Source organism: Morus notabilis, unplaced genomic scaffold, assembly GCF_000414095.1.
Source record: "Morus notabilis unplaced genomic scaffold, ASM41409v2 Scaffold497, whole genome shotgun sequence".
Taxonomy (NCBI): Eukaryota; Viridiplantae; Streptophyta; class Magnoliopsida; order Rosales; family Moraceae; genus Morus; species Morus notabilis.
This window is the reverse complement of record NW_010356640.1, coordinates 44,104-64,579: the sequence shown is the minus strand read 5'-3', so window position 1 is coordinate 64,579 and position 20,476 is coordinate 44,104. Positions and strand designations below refer to the sequence as shown.

General features: G+C 35.3%; 3 protein-coding genes across 5 annotated transcripts; 1 reads left to right on the top strand and 2 right to left on the bottom strand.

Moving 5' to 3' along the window:
- Window positions 1–1,597: 1,597 nt before the first annotated feature.
- On the top strand, window positions 1,598–7,409 carry LOC21386454. 2 transcript variants are annotated; one of them, XM_010088357.2, is made up of 6 exons: window positions 1,598–1,830; window positions 1,930–2,122; window positions 2,745–2,831; window positions 3,207–3,578; window positions 4,663–4,819; window positions 5,553–7,409. In XM_010088357.2, exons 1-6 carry the CDS (start codon window positions 1,757–1,759, stop codon window positions 7,232–7,234), a joined length of 2,565 nt encoding a protein of 854 aa, XP_010086659.1. In that variant the 5' UTR covers window positions 1,598–1,756; the 3' UTR covers window positions 7,235–7,409. The 2 variants fall into 2 exon arrangements, with proteins under 2 accessions (XP_010086659.1, XP_024022504.1); XM_024166736.1 differs by having other exon boundaries at window positions 1,927–2,122.
- A 685-nt stretch (window positions 7,410–8,094) lies between these two features.
- LOC21386453 (protein NETWORKED 2A) lies at window positions 8,095–11,459 on the bottom strand. The gene is made up of 2 exons (XM_010088356.2): window positions 11,366–11,459; window positions 8,095–11,047 (listed from the first exon to the last, which is right to left on the bottom strand). The coding sequence occupies exons 1-2, from the start codon at window positions 11,457–11,459 to the stop codon at window positions 8,244–8,246; spliced, it is 2,898 nt and encodes a 965-aa protein (XP_010086658.1). The 3' UTR covers window positions 8,095–8,243.
- A 1,520-nt stretch (window positions 11,460–12,979) lies between these two features.
- On the bottom strand, window positions 12,980–15,826 carry LOC21386452. 2 transcript variants are annotated; one of them, XM_024167069.1, is made up of 4 exons: window positions 15,648–15,826; window positions 14,851–14,894; window positions 14,187–14,726; window positions 12,980–13,523 (listed from the first exon to the last, which is right to left on the bottom strand). In XM_024167069.1, the coding sequence occupies exons 3-4, from the start codon at window positions 14,653–14,655 to the stop codon at window positions 13,474–13,476; spliced, it is 519 nt and encodes a 172-aa protein (XP_024022837.1). In that variant the 5' UTR covers window positions 14,656–14,726; window positions 14,851–14,894; window positions 15,648–15,826; the 3' UTR covers window positions 12,980–13,473. The 2 variants fall into 2 exon arrangements, with proteins under 2 accessions (XP_024022837.1, XP_010086657.1); XM_010088355.2 differs by lacking the exon at window positions 14,851–14,894.
- Between the last annotated feature and the right edge of the window lie 4,650 nt (window positions 15,827–20,476).

The following is a 20,476-nucleotide window of genomic DNA, read 5'->3' as shown; positions in this document are numbered from 1 at the left end:
TTTCTGTTGTTTCGTCATATGTCATTTTAAAAGTTTATTTTGACCAAAATATATATATATATATATATTTTGAGTACCAAAAAAAATAAAAAACAATATTCGTTTACCGTAGGTATTTTTGTTTTAATAGGATTTGTCGGACTTGAACCGAATGCGGGTTGGCAAAAATAAAAAATAAAAAATAAAAAATAAAAGAACAAGGCGCGAAAAAAAAAAAGAAAAAGAGTTAAGAAATGTTGGTTAGTGCTGTCCAACTAGCGTTGAATGCGTCTCAGCAGACAAGTTGTCTTTAGATTGTGCTGTACTTTAACTACTATTTAACTATGTGCTCAATCAGACACAGAATGACAGAACACACCGTGCCCCGTCAATCCGTAAGAAGCTCGGCAGGCAAACAACTGCTATCAAAATTCAAGGGATGATGTTTAGTTTATGTATTCAGAATTATAATTCATAATTATTTTTATTTTATGTGTAATTTATTTAAAAGAAAATATTATATTATGATTCAAAATTAATAATGAATATAAGAAACAAATATTTAAAAAAAATTATAATTTCAATTATATAATTAGAAAAATAAAACTATCGTTTGTTTCATATTTCTATTGTTTTTAACTGTTAGATTTATAAATATTTTTTTAATTTCATTTAATTTCAATCAAATTTAACAGTTAAAAAACTAATTCAACTAAGAACAGAACCAAAAAAATAAGAAAAAGAAAGAAAAAAACTTTAAAATATTAAAAATAAATATGTCGTTCTAAGATGAAAGAAAATATATTGCCTTTTATTTATAAGCTTTTCATAGAATTTACGTACGGTTTTATTTTCGTTATAATTTGGACGCATTATGAGAAGAGAAAGACGAAAGACGCTGTCAAAGACAAATCTCCAGCCAAACAAAAAAAAGAGAGAAAGAAAAAGGTGCTGTAAAACTAAATTATTACCTTTAATAAATCATTAAAAATATAAGAAATTCTAACAATATAGGTTAATAGGATTAATTAAAAATTACAGGAATAAAGTAAGAATTTTTAAAAATTGAAAGATAAATTAGGAATGATACAAAGTTCTAAGGATGTAGATGGTATGAATGATGAATCTAATAAAATTATGAGAAAATTATTAAACTTATCCGAATATATGAGTCTAAAATTCTATATTTTTCTCTTGATTAATATTATTTTAATAAATATAATTATTTGATTAAAACATATATTAATCAAGAGAAATAAATAAAAATTTAGACCTATATAATCAATCTAATGATTATCTCTTTTTTCCTAAAATTATATATATATAATATGGAGGGTAGTTTAGTAATTTAATTCAAACTTGAGGATTCATGGTGTGAAATCGGTTTAGAACCCCAATCGGCCGGGGCGTTCCTTCCTCGACCTTCCACTCACTCACCACCAAAATCATCCCCCACCAGAGCAGCGCGTGACTCCACGCGCTTCAACTGTCGCTCTGTTCCGTACAATCTTCAATCTCCTTTTTTCCACTCTCCTCCTCCTCCTTCTTCTTCTCTTACCATCCAAGCCAAACCAAAAACCAAACACTGTTTCTCCCTCCTTCTCCTTTCTCTCTCTAAAATCCCCCTTTTCTATGGTTTAGGGTTTTGGCCCTTTTTTTTTTCCTTTGAAATTTCTCACTTTCAGACGATAAAACGAAAAGAAATTGAAAGTCCGGTAGCATTTGAAGCAATTTTGGCGGTTCAGAACATGCAATTTCTCCGTCGACGACGACGACCATGATTGAGAAGGCCAGTAAGAAGCAGAAGAAAGGCTCCGTCAGCGAAGAAGACGTTGTCTCTCTCTTACAAAGGTCTCTCTCTAGCTTTTCTCATTCGCAAAATTCATCTTTTTTTTTATTATTGAGGTTTATGGGGTTTTTTTTTTTTTTTGCTTTTTGTGAATTTAGCAGGTACACGGCAACAACGGTGCTGACACTGCTTAACGAAGTAGCGAACTGTACGGACGTGAAGATTGATTGGAATGTGTTGGTGGAGAAAAGTTCGACTGGGATTTCGAATGCCAGCGAGTACCAGATGCTCTGGCGTCACTTAGCTTATCGCCACAGTTTCCTTGAGAAATTCGAGGATGGGGCTCAACCTTTGGTTAGTTTTCTCGCTTTTTCCTTTGAATTCAATTAAAGAATCTCTCTCTTTTTTTTTTTTTTGGGTTTAGTTCTGCTCTTATTCTTCTTCCGAATCAATGTTTTTGAATGTCGGTTCTAGATTGAAGAACTAATTCACCAAAATAGAATGACCCCATTTGTTGTTGAAGACCCTTTTTTCCTTCCCCCCTAAAATACTGCCAACCATTTAGATTATTTTGGATATGAACTTTGTGATTTAGTTGTATTTTGGATATATACATATATATATATATATATATATATAAGTCGGCATTAATTGTTTCAGTATCTCTCTTAGTGCTTTGTAAATCTATCTTGGAAAGTGATAGTTGTTTCTACAAGAATTCAATTACTTGTAGTGTGCTTAGTTATGTTAACTTATCTTTGTTGAAAAGCTTCTTTCTTACACATTTGTTCTATCATTCGCGTATGAGTCCTCCTTTCATGGTTTCTCTTTTTGATGTTATCTGGATTATTTCATTTACTAAACATAATAATGATCTGCCTGGAAGATTGTTTTCGCATTCCATCCATTGTACCTATAGGCTATAGGATAAATGTATGTTTCCTTTATGTTCGGTGATGTTGAACTTGGATTGCAGGATGATGATAGTGACTTAGAATATGAATTGGAAGCTTCTCCTGTTGTTAATAATGAAACTTCAAATGAGGCTGCAGCTTGCGTGAAGGTATGTCAAATTAATTGCATACTCTGAGGGATATGGGATTGCGTTTATTAATGGCAATGGATGGTTGAATGTGTAATTATATAGTGTAGGTGTGGTGTGGCGTGTGGGTGTAATTATTTATGTAATTTCGTAGCACTATCTTATAGCATTGTTAAATAAAATATAGGAAATTAAAAAAAATCTGGCTTTCAAATTGTAGAGATATTAGTTTAGAGCATTTAGAGATAGACAAAGCTTTTATATACATTTTGTTATAGATGTGTGCTCCTAAAGTGCATTTGCTTGGGAGAGTAGTTTCTTGAAAATCTCATTGGACTTGCTAATGTATGAGGAAAAGAAAAACTGACAACCTTACATAAATGGTCGTTTGATTAGGTGTTGATTGCATCTGGTTTACCAAGTGACACCAACCCGAGTGGATCAACAATTGAGGCACCATTGACCATAAATATACCTAATGGCCAGCCTTCGGGAGCTTTAGAACAACCAAGTTGTTCCACACAAGGAACAAACATTATAGTTCCAGTGTCCGTTCAGAAGCAACCTGCACCTGCAGTAACAGTTGTGGAACCTTTAGACACAAATGGATCAGCTTCTGGAAACTTGCTTAAAAGGAAGAGAAAACCATGGTCAGAGGCTGAGGATTTGGAGTTGATTGCTGCTGTTCAAAAATGTGGGGAAGGGAATTGGGCAAATATTTTAAGAGGAGACTTCAAGGGGGACAGAACTGCCTCACAGCTATCTCAGGTAATTCTATCTCGCCCTGAATGACTTGAGAACATAATCTAGTTCCTTAGAGCACTTTCATTGTCCTTTCTTTTATTCTTCTTCCCTGTCTTTGGGCCATGTGTCTTTATGTTCCAACCTTTTATATGGTATCTTAGTCTGTTGAATGCATGTCATTAGGAATTGCTCGTTATATTTTTTCAAGGAGCTGGATCCAAAAAAATATGTAAGACATAAGCAAATAAATTCTTTTCAATGTCAGATTATGTGGGAGTAGCAACTCTCTGCCGTTGTCCAAGGGAAAAAAAGGGGAAAAACATCAAAGTTCTAAATTACATTGATGGGATATTTTACTGATACGAGTTTGTAGTTTGTAACGTAGTTTCCATATTTCCACTGAACTACAGCAGTCTGTTGTCATCTAGTCCGGTCAGGATGTCTGGGTTCCACCCAGTTTTCCCGGGTTCAAATCCCGGCAACGGAAACTTACGAGTAACACATGAAGCAGGTCCTGGTCTTGGTCGGACATTAATAGTCTGTTTCTTCTCTTGGGAAAAACTATTTTTTTCATAATTAAATTCAGAGGTGATGGGTAATTAATCCTGAAACCCTGCCGGTGTTTAACTGTTAGAGTGATTGGACATCCTGAAACCCATAGTTGTTGTCCCGTCCCCTCCGACTAAAATTCAAGGTACTAGTCTTGTAAGGTAAGGAACAACTTCCAATCCAACTGTTTGGAGATGCCAATAAAGTTTATTACTACACCTCTTGTGTCACAACCAACAGAGTGTTGTCTTTAGCATAGGACGCCACGTGATATGGATGCCCACCTTAACGGGAAGGGGGTTGTATTAAGTCTGCGACTTCCTCCCCATAGGTGCCATGGGGTCAGGAGCGGTATAATCAGTCCTTGCTTTGGTTCTTACTCTATCCTTCTCCGGCACGTGATATGGATGCCCACCTTAACGGGAAGGGGGTTGTATTAAGTCTGCGACTTCCTCCCCACCCCCCCCCCCCCCCCCCCCCCCCTCTTTTCCTCGTCTTTGGACATTTTCATTCCTTGCTTCTTGTTCTACTAATTATGTGTATATCCTGATATGCGCAGAGGTGGGCCATTATTAGGAAGCGACATGGAAACTTGAATCTGGGAAGCAGCTCAAATGGTACGCAACTCTCTGAAGCACAGCTGGCAGCTCGTCATGCAATGTCCCTAGCTCTGAATATGCCAGTTAAAAACTTAACAGCTAATACAATAAGCCACGGTGATTCCCTTCATCTTTTTATATTTTAGTGTATTGGAACTGCCAAATCTAGCTTGTCTTTTATCAAACAGCCACTTCATTGTCCGTTGTTCACTTCTGGTGTTAATGTTATCTCAAATGAATAAATGTTGCTTTCACCATTACTTCTATATCTCTACTCTTCCTGTATGCATAACCTCTTTGATTGGGCGCACATGGACCTGCTTTGACACCCTTTCTAGGTCTGTGTTTTGTGTTTAATGTTGATGTCAAGGTTGCTTAACAGGTCATTCACTGGCCAATTTAATAACCTAGCTGCTATTTATCTGGTGCTAAAAGGAGAGTTATGTTTTCACATCTTGATTCTTGAGGACCTTAGGCCCTCGCTGTTGTTGGAGATGAGTCTCGCTGTTGTTTGAAGCTTTGTAGTAGCTACTAAATGTGGCTATGAATTAATTGGGTATTATGCTTCAAGCTTTCATTTTCTTTACATGAGAAAGCTTCAATTTATTATCTACACTGGTTTCTTGTTAATTTGGAAAGGATTAGCTGATATTGGTATTTCCTAGGGACCTTGAAAATGGCTTACTTTTGAACGAACTTATCATGATGAATTGCTGAAGTGATCTTTCCATAATGGATGGTTATCGTGTTCTTTTTACTATTATCATTATTATTTCTTCCAATGTAACCAGGCAGTTTGTTTTGGCCAATTCTTTATGCAAAATTTGAATGTGATTTTAATTTTTAACAGCTGGAACAACTGCCCTTAATAACTCAATGGGAACAAATTCCACCAATAAATCTGCCGGAACAAATGCAGCTGCTGGTGGCAACAGCTCTTTACAATTACAAAATCAGTCTCAAGAAAACCTTGCATCGAAGGAATCCCCAGTTGGGTCATTGGGTCCCATCACAAAAGCTAGAATACCCATGAAAAAACCTCTAGTGAAGTCTACTCCCAGTTCAGATGCCATGGTAAGAGCCACCGCGGTTGCTGCTGGGGCACGCATTGCTTCTCCATCAGATGCTGCATCATTGCTCAAGGCTGCTCAAGCAAAGAATGCTATCCATATTAGGCCCACAGGCAGCGGTTCCATTAAATCTTCAATGCCTGGTGGCCTGCCCGCCCCGTCGGAGGCTCATCCTAATGTACATTATATCCGCACGGGCCTGGCATCTGCGCCAGTTTCCAACTATGCTGCTGCCACACCTAGTGTTCCGTGCCCTGCTTCTGTTAAGTCCATCTCATCGCCAGTTCAACAGACTCCAACTTCAAATGGCACATCCCTAGATGTGTCATCTAAGCAGAAAAATTATGTGAGTTGTACTCCAGCACATGAACTTCCTTTGAAGCAAGAGGCTAAGACAGTAGAAGAAATAAAAGTTCCTGCGTCGGGGTCTGCTGCAAAACAGCAAATCCAAGGAGATGGAGCATGTGTCTCAGCAAATTCTCAGGATGGTTTAGTCCAAGATAATAAAGTGGCTGCACCAGATCCCGATGCTGAGTTGAAAGGTACTTCTGATGTTGGTAAACCAGTTAGTACATTGAATGAGAGGACAGCAGAAAATGATCGACTTATTGTTGACATCAAATTTAAAGATAGGGAAAGTGAAAAAGGTAATGAGATAATAAGTTCCCTTGTTGGAGCAGGTGAGAATAGTGAACACCAAAACATATATAAGATGCAGGAAGATCATGCAGTTGGAGAAAATGTTGAGCCCCAAAACATTGATAAAATGCAAGATCTTGCAGTTGGGGAAAATGGTGAGCCCCATAAAATAGATAAGATGCAGGAAGATCATGCAGTTGGGATAATAAGTTCCCTTGTTGGAGCAGGTGAGAATAGTGAACACCAAAACATAGATAAGATGCAGGAAGATCATGCAGTTGGAGAAAATGGTGAGCCCCGAAACATTGATAAAATGCAAGAAGATCTTGCAGTTGGGGAAAATGGTGAGCCCCATAAAATAGATAAGATGCAGGAAGATCATGCAGTTGGGAAAAACGGTGAGGCCCCAAACACTGATAAGATGCAGGAAGATTGTGCAGTTGGGAAAAACGGTGAGGCCCCTAACACTGATAAGATGCAGGATGATCATACGTCTGAGAAAAATGGTGAGCACCAAAACATAGATAAGATGCAGGATGAACATACGGCTGAGAAAAATGGTGAGCCCCAAAACATAGATAAAGATCTTGCAGTTGGGAAAAGTGGTGAGCCCCAAAACATAGAGAAGATGCAGGAAGATCATGCAGTTGGTAACGATGGTGAGGCCCAAAACACGAATAAGGTGCAGGAGGATCATGCAGTTGAGGAAAATGTTGAGGCCCAAAATATAGATAAGATGCAGGAAGATCTTCCGAGCACGACGGCAGATGGATCCAGTCGGAAATCGGAGAATTCGTGCAAAGAAGCAAGCAATGAGATTTAAATTTTAAGGGGGCAAGAGGCGTCAAGGGTATATTGCTCAAATTAACACTTGTTTTTTGTTTCCTCTAATTTTTTAGGAATTAGGAATATTGTAAATTTGGATGGTAAAGAATCTGGTGGGAATTAAAGGATTGATTACTATCTTTGTCAAATTATGTAAATTATTCGGCTGTTTCTGGGTGATGAAATTTTTAGGGATATTTACATTTTTATACCCTATATTTTAGGTTTATTCAAAATCTATACCTTTAATTTTTGATCTCATCAAATGTATACTTTTAAATTTGATTTAATATACAAATATATCATTTATCTCGGTCAATAATTAATTTTGACCTCTAAAATGACCAAACTATCCTTAAAAAAAAAGAGAAAATAAAACTAAAACTTTTTAACATAACAAAAAATAAAAATTAAAAGCACAAAAAATCCCATTTCAATGGTATTTTGGATATTTTTAAGGTTAAAATCGTAAATTTTTTTATTTTTTTTATTTTTCCAATTTATTTAGGAGTGTTTTAGGTATTTTATGCTTAAAAACGAGGGTTAACTGTGAAAATGTATAAATTTAAGTATTAAGTCTAATTTAAAGGTATTCATTTGATGAGATTAAACATTGAATGTATAGTTTTTGAATAAACTTAAAATACAAGGTATAAAAATATAAATATCCTAAATTTTTATATTGCTTTTGAATATCCAATTCGAACCCTATTCTGAATTGTGTTGATAATATCCACTCTTGTCACGTAGCACTTACCAACCATTAAAACTGGGGGGGAAAAAAAAGAAAAAATTGTTCCATCACATGTAATGTAGACCATGAAGACCAAAATCGGATGTCATGAACAAATACCCCATTAAAGATTTTTTTTTTTTTTTTAAGACGAAAGTGAAAGAGCAACATTAATCTTTCTTCATCAACTATCTGCTACTAGAATTAATGGCAAAGAGGCAAAACTAGAGCATAAAATACAGTGTGGGGAGGAATGGGAAAAATATCTGAATTATTAGGTTGGGGGTGGTCCTGCTGCTGCTAGATCACTGTATTGTTTCTGGAGTGCTGGACTCACACATGAGAAGATTGATGGCTTTTGCCTCTTCAACTTCACACCAAACAGGAAAGACCTTAAAGGAATTCGAGGCCTATGCGTTGAGTGTTTCATGGCTGAATGATGGTCATTCCTTGCCGCAGAAATCCCAAGTTCTCCATTCAGTTTCACCAGTGTCTTCTCTACTTCAAGCTTAAGCCCTCTCACACGGTTAAGACCGACGTTCAGTTCATCGGCGACCTTGTTGTTTTCCTGCTTCATGTTCAACACTTCACCTTGAAACTTTGCAGCCTGGTAATCACTCAGCTCCGGCTTTTCTGCTCTTGAACTGGCACTAGACATCCTAGATATCTCATTGTGGATGTTGCACAAGGATGAGAACCTGCCGTGCAGCTCATCTTTCAAAACCGCGTTGTGTTCGAACCAGAGTTGCATTTCGGTTTGAATCTCTCTTAGGTGTCTGTATATAGGCCTGGCATCTGATTGTAGAGAATGTTGATTAGAGACAATTCCTTCTGGCTTCCTGTTATTGCGCTCCTTTAGTTTTTTCAATTCCAAATGTAGATCTTCTATTGAAGCCTCAAACTTTTGTATTTGATGAACTGAAGTGCTAAACCTCAACCAGAATTCCAGGTTCTCCTCCAGAAGCCCATCAATGTCGGAACGGAACTTTTCTTCGATAGTTGAACTTGAAACAGACTGAGGCCTAGCATCAGCCTGCTTTTCCTTTACAGTAATTTGCTCATCCTTTACAATGGTGCTCTTCAAGTTGTCTTCTGACTCTATGAGATTCTCCAAGCTCTCGACATTTGTGTCTCCAAGCTCAGAAACTGAATCCCTGTCCAAATTTAGAGATGGGATATCAGAGATAGGCGAGATGGCTGCTTGAGTTATGCCCTCACCAGAGGCTTCCTGATTTGTTGCGTACTTGTATTCCGTGGAGCATGTGAATGGACTTTCGTCGGGGTTCATTGGCGGGAATTCAAATTTCTGTTTTAGGTTCTTGAGCTCCTCGTCTTTAGAGGCAACATCACTCTTCAATTCCCTTATCTGCATTGCCAATTCGAAGATGCTATCCCGGTTTTTGTTCTCCATGTCACTTAGCTTTTTCTTCACTTCCTTGTAATCCTGAAGAACTGAAGTGTACTCCTCAAGCAGAATCTTCTCTCTATCCTCTAACCCTTTCAAGAAAAGCTGCCTCCAGTTTGGCTGACCAGTTTCTTCTTCCTTTTCCGCCTCCAATTCCTCGCTTTTAACAGTCACATGACTGGGGTTGCTGCTTTGGTTGGATTCGTTTTCTTCTTTCTTTTCATCCACTTCTACCACATCTTTTGAGACTACTAAATCATTCCCATCATCTGTCTTAGTAGTGTTTTCTCCAATATCCTTTTCGGGTTCGGCATCAGAAACTTCTATTACTTCCTGGGATGTTCTCAAGTTCTCAACCTCCTCATCATGTTTCACACTATGTAGTTTCTCAGAGAGATGATCAAGATTACAACTTGCTTCTGTAAAATGTGTATGGAGGTTGCTGCTTTGTACTTTAAAGCTTTGGTTCAGTTCTTTTACTTTAGTCAACTCTTCCTCCAAAACACTTAATCTCTTGTTCATATTCTCCGAGCCTTCCTTCAAAATCTCCTTGCCCTCTTCTAAGCTCCTAACGTGTGCTTGAAGTTGATCAGTCTCCGAGCCTAATCTCTTCACTAGAGCGTTCTGAGAAGAAACCGCAGTTTCCAAAGTAACAACCTTGTTCACAAGCTCATCAATCTTCTCTGCCAGTTCTGTCACAGTAAGAGAAGAGTCTGATCTCATTTCAAGCTCTTCTTTGATCTTTTTCCTTAACATTTCCGCATCATGTTCATCAATTCCCGAGCCCATGATCTCTTCATCTAAGCTATTCGATTGCGTCTCTTTGGGAAGAAACTTCGCCCTGAGTGTCTCAAACCTTTCGTGTGCTTCTTTGATCCTTTGCTGCTCGACTCTTGCCTCTTCCGCAGACTTTTCTTGCTTCTCTTGCAACTTTGCCAAAGTCTCTTGACATGATTTTAGAGCTGTGGCTGCCATTAGAGTCCTAGCCTCGTCATCCGCGATAACACTGCCAATGCCAAACTCATCTTGCAGGCTACTAACCCTTTTCTGCATATCAGTTATCTGGTCTTCAATGTCCCAAAACTTTTGATATCCATGTTCATACATGCTCTTTACAAACTCCTTCTCTGTTTGCAAGGCCAAAATGCCCTTCTGAAGGCTATCAATCTCCTCTAAGGCCTCAGTTTTCATCAACCCCGAGCTTGCAACTGAGGCTGCAGCAGCAGCAGCCGCCTTGGCTGAGCTAGCGAGTCTTCTAAGTGATGGTGGTCCTTTCCTTGAGATCAACATAGAAGGGCTCCTGAAATCGTTATTGGGAATTTTTGGAACCTTCGGTATGCTTGATCTTTTGGCTTCGGATTGGTTTGGATCGGTAGTGTTAGTACTAGAAGAAGTGGAAGTCTGCGGAACGTCATCTTCTTCTTCGTGATCATCGACATCCATGGCAAATTGAACTCGCTCTGGGAAGGCCGTGGCAATGGTGCGGTTGGCACTTTGGAGCTCTCGAGAGAGGTGATCGTATCTCTCCGCCAAGGCTCGGTATGAGCGAAAGGATTCCTCTACGAAACTTATTATCTCTGGCCTCTTCCTGTAGTACATTTCTGCTCTTTGTGCAAAGGAGTCCCCACCATGGTCAATGATCTTGAGGGTGATATTCACCTTCTCCTCCATATCTATGAGAAAAAAATTTGATTTGGTGAACATGTTATTAGAAAATGATACACAAAAATTTGTCATGGCATTGATAATGATATGATCCTTATTCCTTGTAGAATTAAAAATCTGAAAAATGCGTCACCGTCTATTCAGAAAGAATTGATAAACGTGTAATAATGCAAAAAAAAAAAAAAAAAACATTGATTTTCATTAGTAATCCATATTGTAATAAAAGGATTGAAAGTTGTCAACAAACATTAATATCACTCTATAATATTGTATACACATGAGAAATTAAGGGGAAATAAAAGAAACCAAAGAAGAAAAAAATATACCTTGGAGGTTTTGTTCTAGCCATTTTGACTGTTTTGTCCTAACGTGGCTTGCCCACCACCATGAATATGCATTGCTCGCAGCTCTCTGCAACATCTCTATTTCTCTAATCTAGAGACAAAAAATTTCGAAAAAACCTTTAAATTTTAGGGGATCATAAGAGGAAAGACAAAAAAAGATCGAAAAAAGATAAAGGCTAAGGCATTAAGGCAACTCTGTATGGTCCTCCTAACGTGGCTTGCCCACCACCATGAATATGCATTGCTCGCAGCTCTCTGCAACATCTCTATTTCTCTAATCTAGAGACAAAAAATTTCGAAAAAACCTTTAAATTTTAGGGGATCATAAGAGGAAAGACAAAAAAAGATAGAAAAAAGATATGTATACAAGGCTAAGGCATTAAGGCAACTCTGTAAGGTCCTCCTTAAGCCAAGGCCCTCCTCATTATTAGGAAACCCTTTAACCAATTGCCCATACAAGCCTCAAAATGCTTAAGGTTAATCCTATTAATTAACATGTACCTATTTTTCTCCTTTCTATTTACATGCTCCACGTACGTTGATGAGGCTGAATTTGTGATAGTTAAGAAAACGTTGTATTATAATGATGATTTTGAATTGGGTATAGAATATAGATTTACCACCATGCTTGGAAAAAAAAATATAAATTAAAGTTTTTTTTTTTTTTTTTTTTTTTTGGTTTTTAAGAAAAAGAATGTGATAATGTGTTATATTTATAAGATATAATTACATCTGATTTTGGTACTTTCCATCTTACTAAAATGTTATTGGCTGCTCCTATGAAAAAGGAAAGAAATAATAATAATAATAATAATAATAATAATAAAGAGTTATCGCCCCAAATGTTGAATCAGGGTAACTTTTTCGTTTAAGTGAACATCTTCAAAACGCCAAGTTTTTGGAAATGGCTAAGCATAGGTAGGACAAAACATGCATGCAAACCCAAAAAAAAGAAATGGAAAAGCCTACAATGTGCATGCTACTGCGTAATATCAGATATTAACAGGCCCTTCATCCTGATGAGAGTAACGAACAAAGAAAAAACTCGAGAAAAAAAAAAGGTGAAATGGCCTAGTAATTAGAAGGAGATATATAGGAGAGTATCACTCTGTTGAAGTGTAGCCATTCATTCTCAGAGGTGCAGCCAGAAAAATTAATCAAGGGAGAGGAGTACGTCTGAACTAATGAGGTGAGCAACTGTAAAGAGATGTAGAATTCTAAGGGGTCAAAATACAAATTTTATAAAAAAAATTTATATAAAATTAAGAAAGAAAAAAAAATTCAGGTGGGCTGCCCGCTCGGCGCTCATCCTCTTCCGTGGATGGCTCCGTCCCTGTTCACTCTTTTGCGGGGTATCACTGGTGTGGCCAATCACTTTGATCTAACAAATAAATTGAATCACTTTATTTGGTGAAAAAGAGTGTAATATACAACATCAGTTGATGTCTTTGTTTCTTCCCTCCATCTCCATCCACAGTCATAAACATTTCTTTTTTAACCAGATTTCTTAGCCAAGAAAACATTTTCAAGAGTCCAAATGTGTCATACGAGAGATCTACACACACACACACACACACACATTCATTCAGATGTTTAAGAGATTGAGAGGCTTTCTTGATATTAACAAAATATTTACAATTATTCACAACTTATTTAGAAGGGTACTAGGTAAAACATAAGACCTGCTTCTACTATGTACAAGGCACTTAAATCAAAGAATCACAAAGCAGGTACATGACACAAACACACCCATCAATATCATTGTCCCTAACAAAACTTTTTTTCCCTGCTTATTTTTCTCCCTTTTACTCTTTTTTTTTTCTCCATACTCTAGACAGTACATCCTTAATTTGAAAATGTCAAACTTTACAGAAGCAGTAGGAGACTAAGTCATCTACCAGTTGCAAAGCACTGGAATCCTGAATCATCTGCCGCTCCTCAAAAATATTAGCTTTAATCAACATTAGCCAATTTCCTCTTTTGCTAGCAATATCAATTAACAAACTGGTCCAATCTCCTCTTTTTTTTTTTTTTTAATTTTTAATTTCTGATGTCTTTGAATAGTGTTGGGTCACCAGGTTTTCAGAACATCAGCTCTTCTGCAGAGAAGAAAGCCACTCTTCCATGTTTTTCTTGCTCTCTGAAAATGAAGCAAAAAAGCAGTAGAATTGGATTATCAACATTGATGGTAAATTTCAAGATTGGAGAAAAATAAACTCTCAGCTCTTTACTTCAGTAAACTGTTAAGATGCTCTGACTACAGTTAATTATGTATAAGATTACTGATTACATCATCTGAAGTTGAGCAACAGAAGAAAAAATGGCCTACAATAATAAGTGAGACAAACTATCCATCGTACGGAAATGCCTTGGTCCAACTCACTGACCAATAGTGACAACAAATGATATAAAGGGATGAAATAGGCAGACTCAAATCCACATATTGATATGTGATAACACAATTTTCACTATTGATATGTAATGGTAGGGTAGAATTGTCCAATTGCCAAAGTTAGCAAGCCAAATGGTTTTCACAAGGGAACCTTCCCAACTCGGAACAAATTATATCAACGACATCCAAAAGAACTATAAAGAATGTCAAAACGGGTGCGATAGTAATCACAATGTTAGTCAAATTCCAGAGGCATCCAAAGACATAAGGCCATGTCAAAAACATTTTCATCTTCATAATAATAACTTAAAATGTCAGAATTCACATTAATATAAGAATTTAGCGACTTAGAAATTCATCAGAAAACTAGAAAAAAAAATTGATTGAAATAGGACCAGTTAAACAACGTACCAGCTGAATATCCATCAGGAATGATCCCAACAGTGCTAAGGATAATGTTCTTTGTATTATCCACCATTTCCTCAAGACCACGCCCATAGCATGGAACAAGCACAGCAAAGCTATTGTCCGTGTCATCATCACTCTGAAACTCAGGTCCATGAGGCTCCAACCATCCGATCGACCAATCCGAGTCCTCAGATTCAGAGCCAGAAACGCACCCGCCATCCGATGGCACGAGAACAATATCGTATTCCCGGTCAATTTTCCGCTCTTCCCGGCTATGCCATTTGCGCTTCACCTTTCTTGACGACGAGGAGGAGGCCATCTTGGCCCTCTTAACCAAAGGAAACTTGAGAGCATCAGATTCCCACATCCCGGATTCAGGTGAAGAGTTCAGAGAAGAGCCATTGGACATCCTTGGCTCTTGATGCTTCCCACTCCAAAGCCACCATGAAAGATGAGTAAAAGACACAGCCATATTGTATTTTATTCAAACAAGTGTATGAGAAGTAGTGAAAAATCAATATGATTTGGGGATGGAGTTTCTTCCTGTTGCAACAAATTATGATAAGAACAAACAGATTAGTGAATTGGGTATTCATGAAATAGGATCAAAAGCAAGCATAAGCAATTTCAAAGAAAAATGAACACAAATTACAGCAAAAGATATGACCTTTTGATGGAAAAACCAATGAAGTTTTGTTGCTAGACTTTGAACTATCAGAGAATATATAAGAAAGAAAGATCAAAATGAGTTCATATTTCATGTTTGGTACAAAAATGGACAATTCATCTTCGGTAAGCATAAAAGGGTACAATGAATTTACTCAAAAAGAAAAGTGCGATGAATTGTAACAACCACAAATTAAATGAACACATACAGCATTAGAGTCAAATACGACTCTGACGATTCTTCATCAAATCCCAATTTTCCTCAACAGAAAAAGGCATGAATTTACCAAATATAGGCGGTCGAAATACAATGAATGGGACGGAATTTAAAATTTAAAACTCACTGTGCGAAAATTACTTTGCAAATGAAAATTTTCAAAGATCAATCCAAACCTTCAAAAACCGCGCTTGAATCTTACAGAACCAGAAAAGAAATAAAAATAAATAAAACCCTTGTTTTTGCCAAACTTCCAAATCAATCGAGCAACAAAAATGATAAATCACCTCAAACATATTATGAAATCTCAGAATTACGAAACTATGGATAGAAAATAACAACTAAAAAAAAAAGCTATCTTTTCATTCTTTCATCCCCAAGAAACAAGTTTTCCCCCAAGAAATAATGTCGGAGACTTCATTCAAGTTATTTAAATTCGTTAAAATTCCTCAAATTCCTTCCTTGAAGCTCAAACTTCGAATACCAAATGAAGATTCGTATAATCAAAAAATAATAAAACAAAAAAGAAAGAAAGAAAAGAAAAGAAAACAATCATGAGCCAGTTTAATCTCAATGAATACCTTGAAATTGCATACAAAATCTCAATATCGTTTTAGAACAATTCAATCCAAATTTGCGACAATAATTTTCTTCTCTCTTAACTGACAAGGGAAGAAACTCAATTTATTGAGAGATTAAGAGGAAAAAAAGTATTATTATTAAAAGAAGAATGAAAAAAAAAAAAAGGAAAAGAAAAGGAGAAGAGACGGGTCGTATGGGAAGGTCGGATTCTTCTAACAGAAAATATAAAAACGAAAATATGGGAATTTAATCGTGTGGTATAGGGAACAGGGAATGAAGAATTTACTGGCTCCTATGGCGCCACATGGCCTGCATGTTGAGTGTTCATTGGTTCGTTACGAATAAGGAGGAAATTTTTAGTGTGGGTGAGAATTGGAACGACTGCCAGGTCAGACTAGTGGTACTTGCCGAGAGAATCAGCCTGAATGTCAATCATACAAGATATATTATTTTTTTGGGTTTATTTGAAAAAAAAAAAAAAAAAAACTAATGATTTATTAGCAATTATAGAACGGGAATTGACAAATTTCTTTTGCAATAAAACTGAGAAAAAATTTAAACTCAAGTTACAATTTTATTTAAATTTATGTTTTTTAAGTTCTAATTTTATTTAAATTACAACTTTAATGAGAAAAAATTTAAACTCAAGTTACAATTTTATTTAAATTTATGTTTTTTTAAGTTTTAATTTTATTTAAATTACAACTTTAATTTAAGTTATAACTCAAATTCAACTCAAAAACTACACTCAAGTTACACTCTAAAAGAACAACCCCGTAGTAATTATAACTAATTATAGTCTCGTTCATTTTACCGATTCGAGTTTTACTACCGTAAAAAGTTTTTAAAAACAGTTATAATTAACTTTTTTATTACAGTAAAAAGCTCTCACATAAAGTCACATCTCAACTCGAGTCAGCGAACTAAACGGGCCTTGTATAAGTATATTTATAATTGTTTTCAATATTTGTAACAGGATTATTTACAAAAATAACATCGATTATAACAATTATCTTATAACTAGCACTATTTTTTCATACTTTTATTTTTAACACAGACACGTCAATAAATGTGGATCCCACAGATTTAAAATGTCTGATATACCCTTAGCAAAAGTCCTAGATAGACCAATCCTCTCTTCTCTCTCTTTCCTATTCTCTACTGATGTATTTAATTTTTCCTCTTTTTTAAATTTTTCTTTGATATCTTTCTCATCTTTTACTACAGTGTCTTCATTTAAATTTGACCAATTGGTTTCCTCAAAATCATAACCCAAACCCTTTTTTTTTTAAGATTTCTTACCATATATATAGAAAAAAGTCAAAGTGCTTTTTATTAACACTTATAAATGTGGTTGTGTCGGGCCACATTAGATTCAAACCGGGATTAAACGCCTCTACGTAACATCTGTAACTTATTCAAGTGAGGAGAGAGGAGAAAGAAATAGAGAAAATATGAGAGTTCAAATGAAGAGAGAAAAAGTGAGGAAGAGAAAAATGACGGAGTTCAAATGAAGAGAGAAATTAAAGATGGAAACTGAAATCTGACATTAAATTTTGTCAAGGATAATTTTGACAATTTAACTTATGAATCTCTCAATTACTGATGTAACAGTACTAAAAATAAAAGTATGAAAAAAGTGGTGCTAATTAAGTAATTATTGTAATTGGTGTTATTTTTGTAAATAACTCATTATAATATTTACTTGGAAAAAAAAATGAAAAACAAAAGGCTAATGTGGATTTTCATGCAAAGCGGAAGATTATTTTTACGGGTGATTGGACGAAAGTGGTAAAACTTGACGGTTCTGAGACCCTTGTTTGTTTCTGCTCTAGAGGGAATTGTGCGAAAGATGTTAAAATATTCTATTGGTAGAAACAAGTTTGACCGTCCGATTAGAGGCTAAAGAGAGTAAAACGTGACGGCTTTGGCTTGGTGTCTCATCAGTTGACCCATTTGGGAGGCTGCAAAGTGGGCGTTTGCGTATGGATGCACCTAAAGTAACTCATAGGAAACTCCTATTCAATATATATATATATATATATTTTTTTTTTTTTGAGATTTCTAGCCACACTTTGAAAAAAGAAATTGATAGGTCTCTCTTAAGCTGTCATATTTATATTAAACTGTTTACTTTGTATATTTTTTATTTTGGCATAATTTTAATCAAATGTGACAATCAAAAATAAAAATTATTAATAGAGGTCCTTATTTTAGAAGGACGCAACTTTTTTTTTTTCTATTGAATTTTTGAAGGATCATTTCTCTTTTGGCTGTCTCTCCAACAATTTAACAAGACCTCCCTCTCCTATCTATGTCGTCCATTTAATCGAGTAAAGAAAAAGTAATAACACATCTTATGGTACACCTATGAGGCGCCTTTCTTCCCTTTGTTTTTAGTTTTCTATTTTTTTTTCTGTGGTTTTCTTGTGTCATTTATCGCTTTAATGCTTACAATTTCCTAATATCATTTCGGTAGAAAGCTTACACTCTACATAATAAAAATCCCTCTATTCAAATCGGGACAAATTACACAATTGTCTTTCAAATTATAGACCTTGTCATAAAATACTACTCAAATTTTAATTTTAACTTTTTTCTCCCGATCTTTAATAGTTATTGCAAGCTTTTCTTTTCTGTTAAATTCTTGATGAAAAATGCTATGTAAAATGCAATTATTGTGTTAGCTCCTTTTCACGTACTCACATGAAAGTGCAATTACGTAGTAGGAGTTAACATTTTTTTTCCTATACCTAATTTTCTCCTTAATTTGATTAATCTAAAGACCTTTGGGGGTTTATAACTGACAACTAATAATAATAACATAAGTAAAATTTTGCAAAAATTACTAAAGTTTAGGAGGAAAAATTAAAATTAATAGCGTGTCTTATAAAACATAAATGGATGCTTTTTCTATTGACGTTGCTGGAGAAGGTGTCTAATTAATTGCTTCAAAGGGACACTCAAAGACAAAAACAAAAACAAAAAAAAAAAAAAACTTTCCAACAAGAGGTTGGTCTTTTCATAGGCAACCGTGGCCTTATGAAAATTTGTTGCCAAATTTCATTTATCATCCACGTCCAAAGGGTCAAGATAATGACAATAGCAAGACGCAGTTTGGTAGTTGTCTCTCAAGGTGTGTCTCTATAAAATAGCCTAAAAGGAATGGCGTCCACAAAAATTCTCCTTTGGAAATCCATCTCATTAGTACTTTGAGTAGAGTACATTCTATTTTTTTAGAGTAAGACTACTGTACTTTCTATATTTTTGAGAAATTCGAGAATTAAAGGATTGGTAATGTTTTAGTTCTATTAATTCACTAATTTAACGTTCCGCAGTTTATTCATTAATAGCGTCCTAATCATTATACTATCTTTCGATCTTTTATCCAATGACAACTTATAGAATTCTTTTTTCGACAATTTAATTTATTTTTTTCTTCCTCCAACAATTAACAAATGAAACACATGTACATTGGAAATTCCTTGATTGTATTATTATTATTATTATTATTATAAGTAGTTATGACATATCTCAACCTCTTCAGTCTTGTTCATTTTATAAATTTAAATTTTTAATTCGAATTGAGATATTATTTTTTTTTTTAAATTTTTACCTATAAGAATTTAAAATTGAAAATTTAAATATAAACAGAAATGTTGAATCACTATTCACTCATTCAGAGTGATAATTTGTGCCACATTGGCCAACCAACAGCAACATTCCACATGGCATGTGATTCACTTGACAAAGACAACAATGCTCACCCAATTGCCCAATTATTTTGGCTCATATCGAACTTTTGTGGGTATGCCTCTAGCAACAAAGAAAGATGAAAAAAAAAAAAAAAAAAAAAAAAAAAAAAAAAAAAAAAATCTTTTTTTGGTATGTGATGTGTATGCCACATGAGCTAAAGTCCTATCAACTTTATGGCCTTTTAATTATATAAAATATGTTGCGCATGGGACCAACCAACTACCGAATTCCATTACACTTTTAACACGCAATTATGAATTGTTTGTGCCTTGGACAGTTGCATTTTGCTGTCTTTGATTGATTGGTTTGCCTAATAACAAAAAGTTAAGGAAAAAATATTTAAGGGAATCATACAATCTATTTACTTTTTTTTGACTTGGTGGAAGGCTCATATAATAATGGTAATAACAATAATTTCATGGGTCATGGGATTTCAGGAACCTTCTATGAGGAGAACAAGCAACTTGTGAGATAGAAAATGGATAATTGGGGATAATTGATAGAGCAAGTTACAAACAAATAACAACACGTAATCTCCCAAGATTATCTGAAGTCTTTTTTTTTTTCTCCTTTTTAATGATAACTCCTTTTAGAGTAATGCTAAGATCTAGTTGTCCTAAGTATCACTATTGGGCTGAAAGTAAGCTAAAATAAAATACAATTTTCATCATTGTGCCTTAACTAGACTAGATAGAGTGTCACCTCCTAATATTGTGTAATTAGGTGAGATGCCGATTATTCTCCTGGCATCCGAAGTCATGTTCATTCATTGTCTTAAAATTTATGTTTTTTTTTTTTTTTCATTCTTTATAGACTATTTTGGGTATATTTTGTACTAATAAGTATTTGAGATGTCTTCATTATGCATTTTCCATGCAAAAGTTGTTCAAATCAAAATGAAAGTTTTCCCCGTTAGCAATAGCAATAAATACATCTAAGGCATTTGATTTTTGTGAAAGTTTTTCTTATCCACATACATTTCAAGCCCAATAAACTCTCTCCTTTTAAGAGAATTGTTGAACTTATTTTTAAAGCGCGTTTATCAAACCGTAAAAGAATATAATGAAAAAGA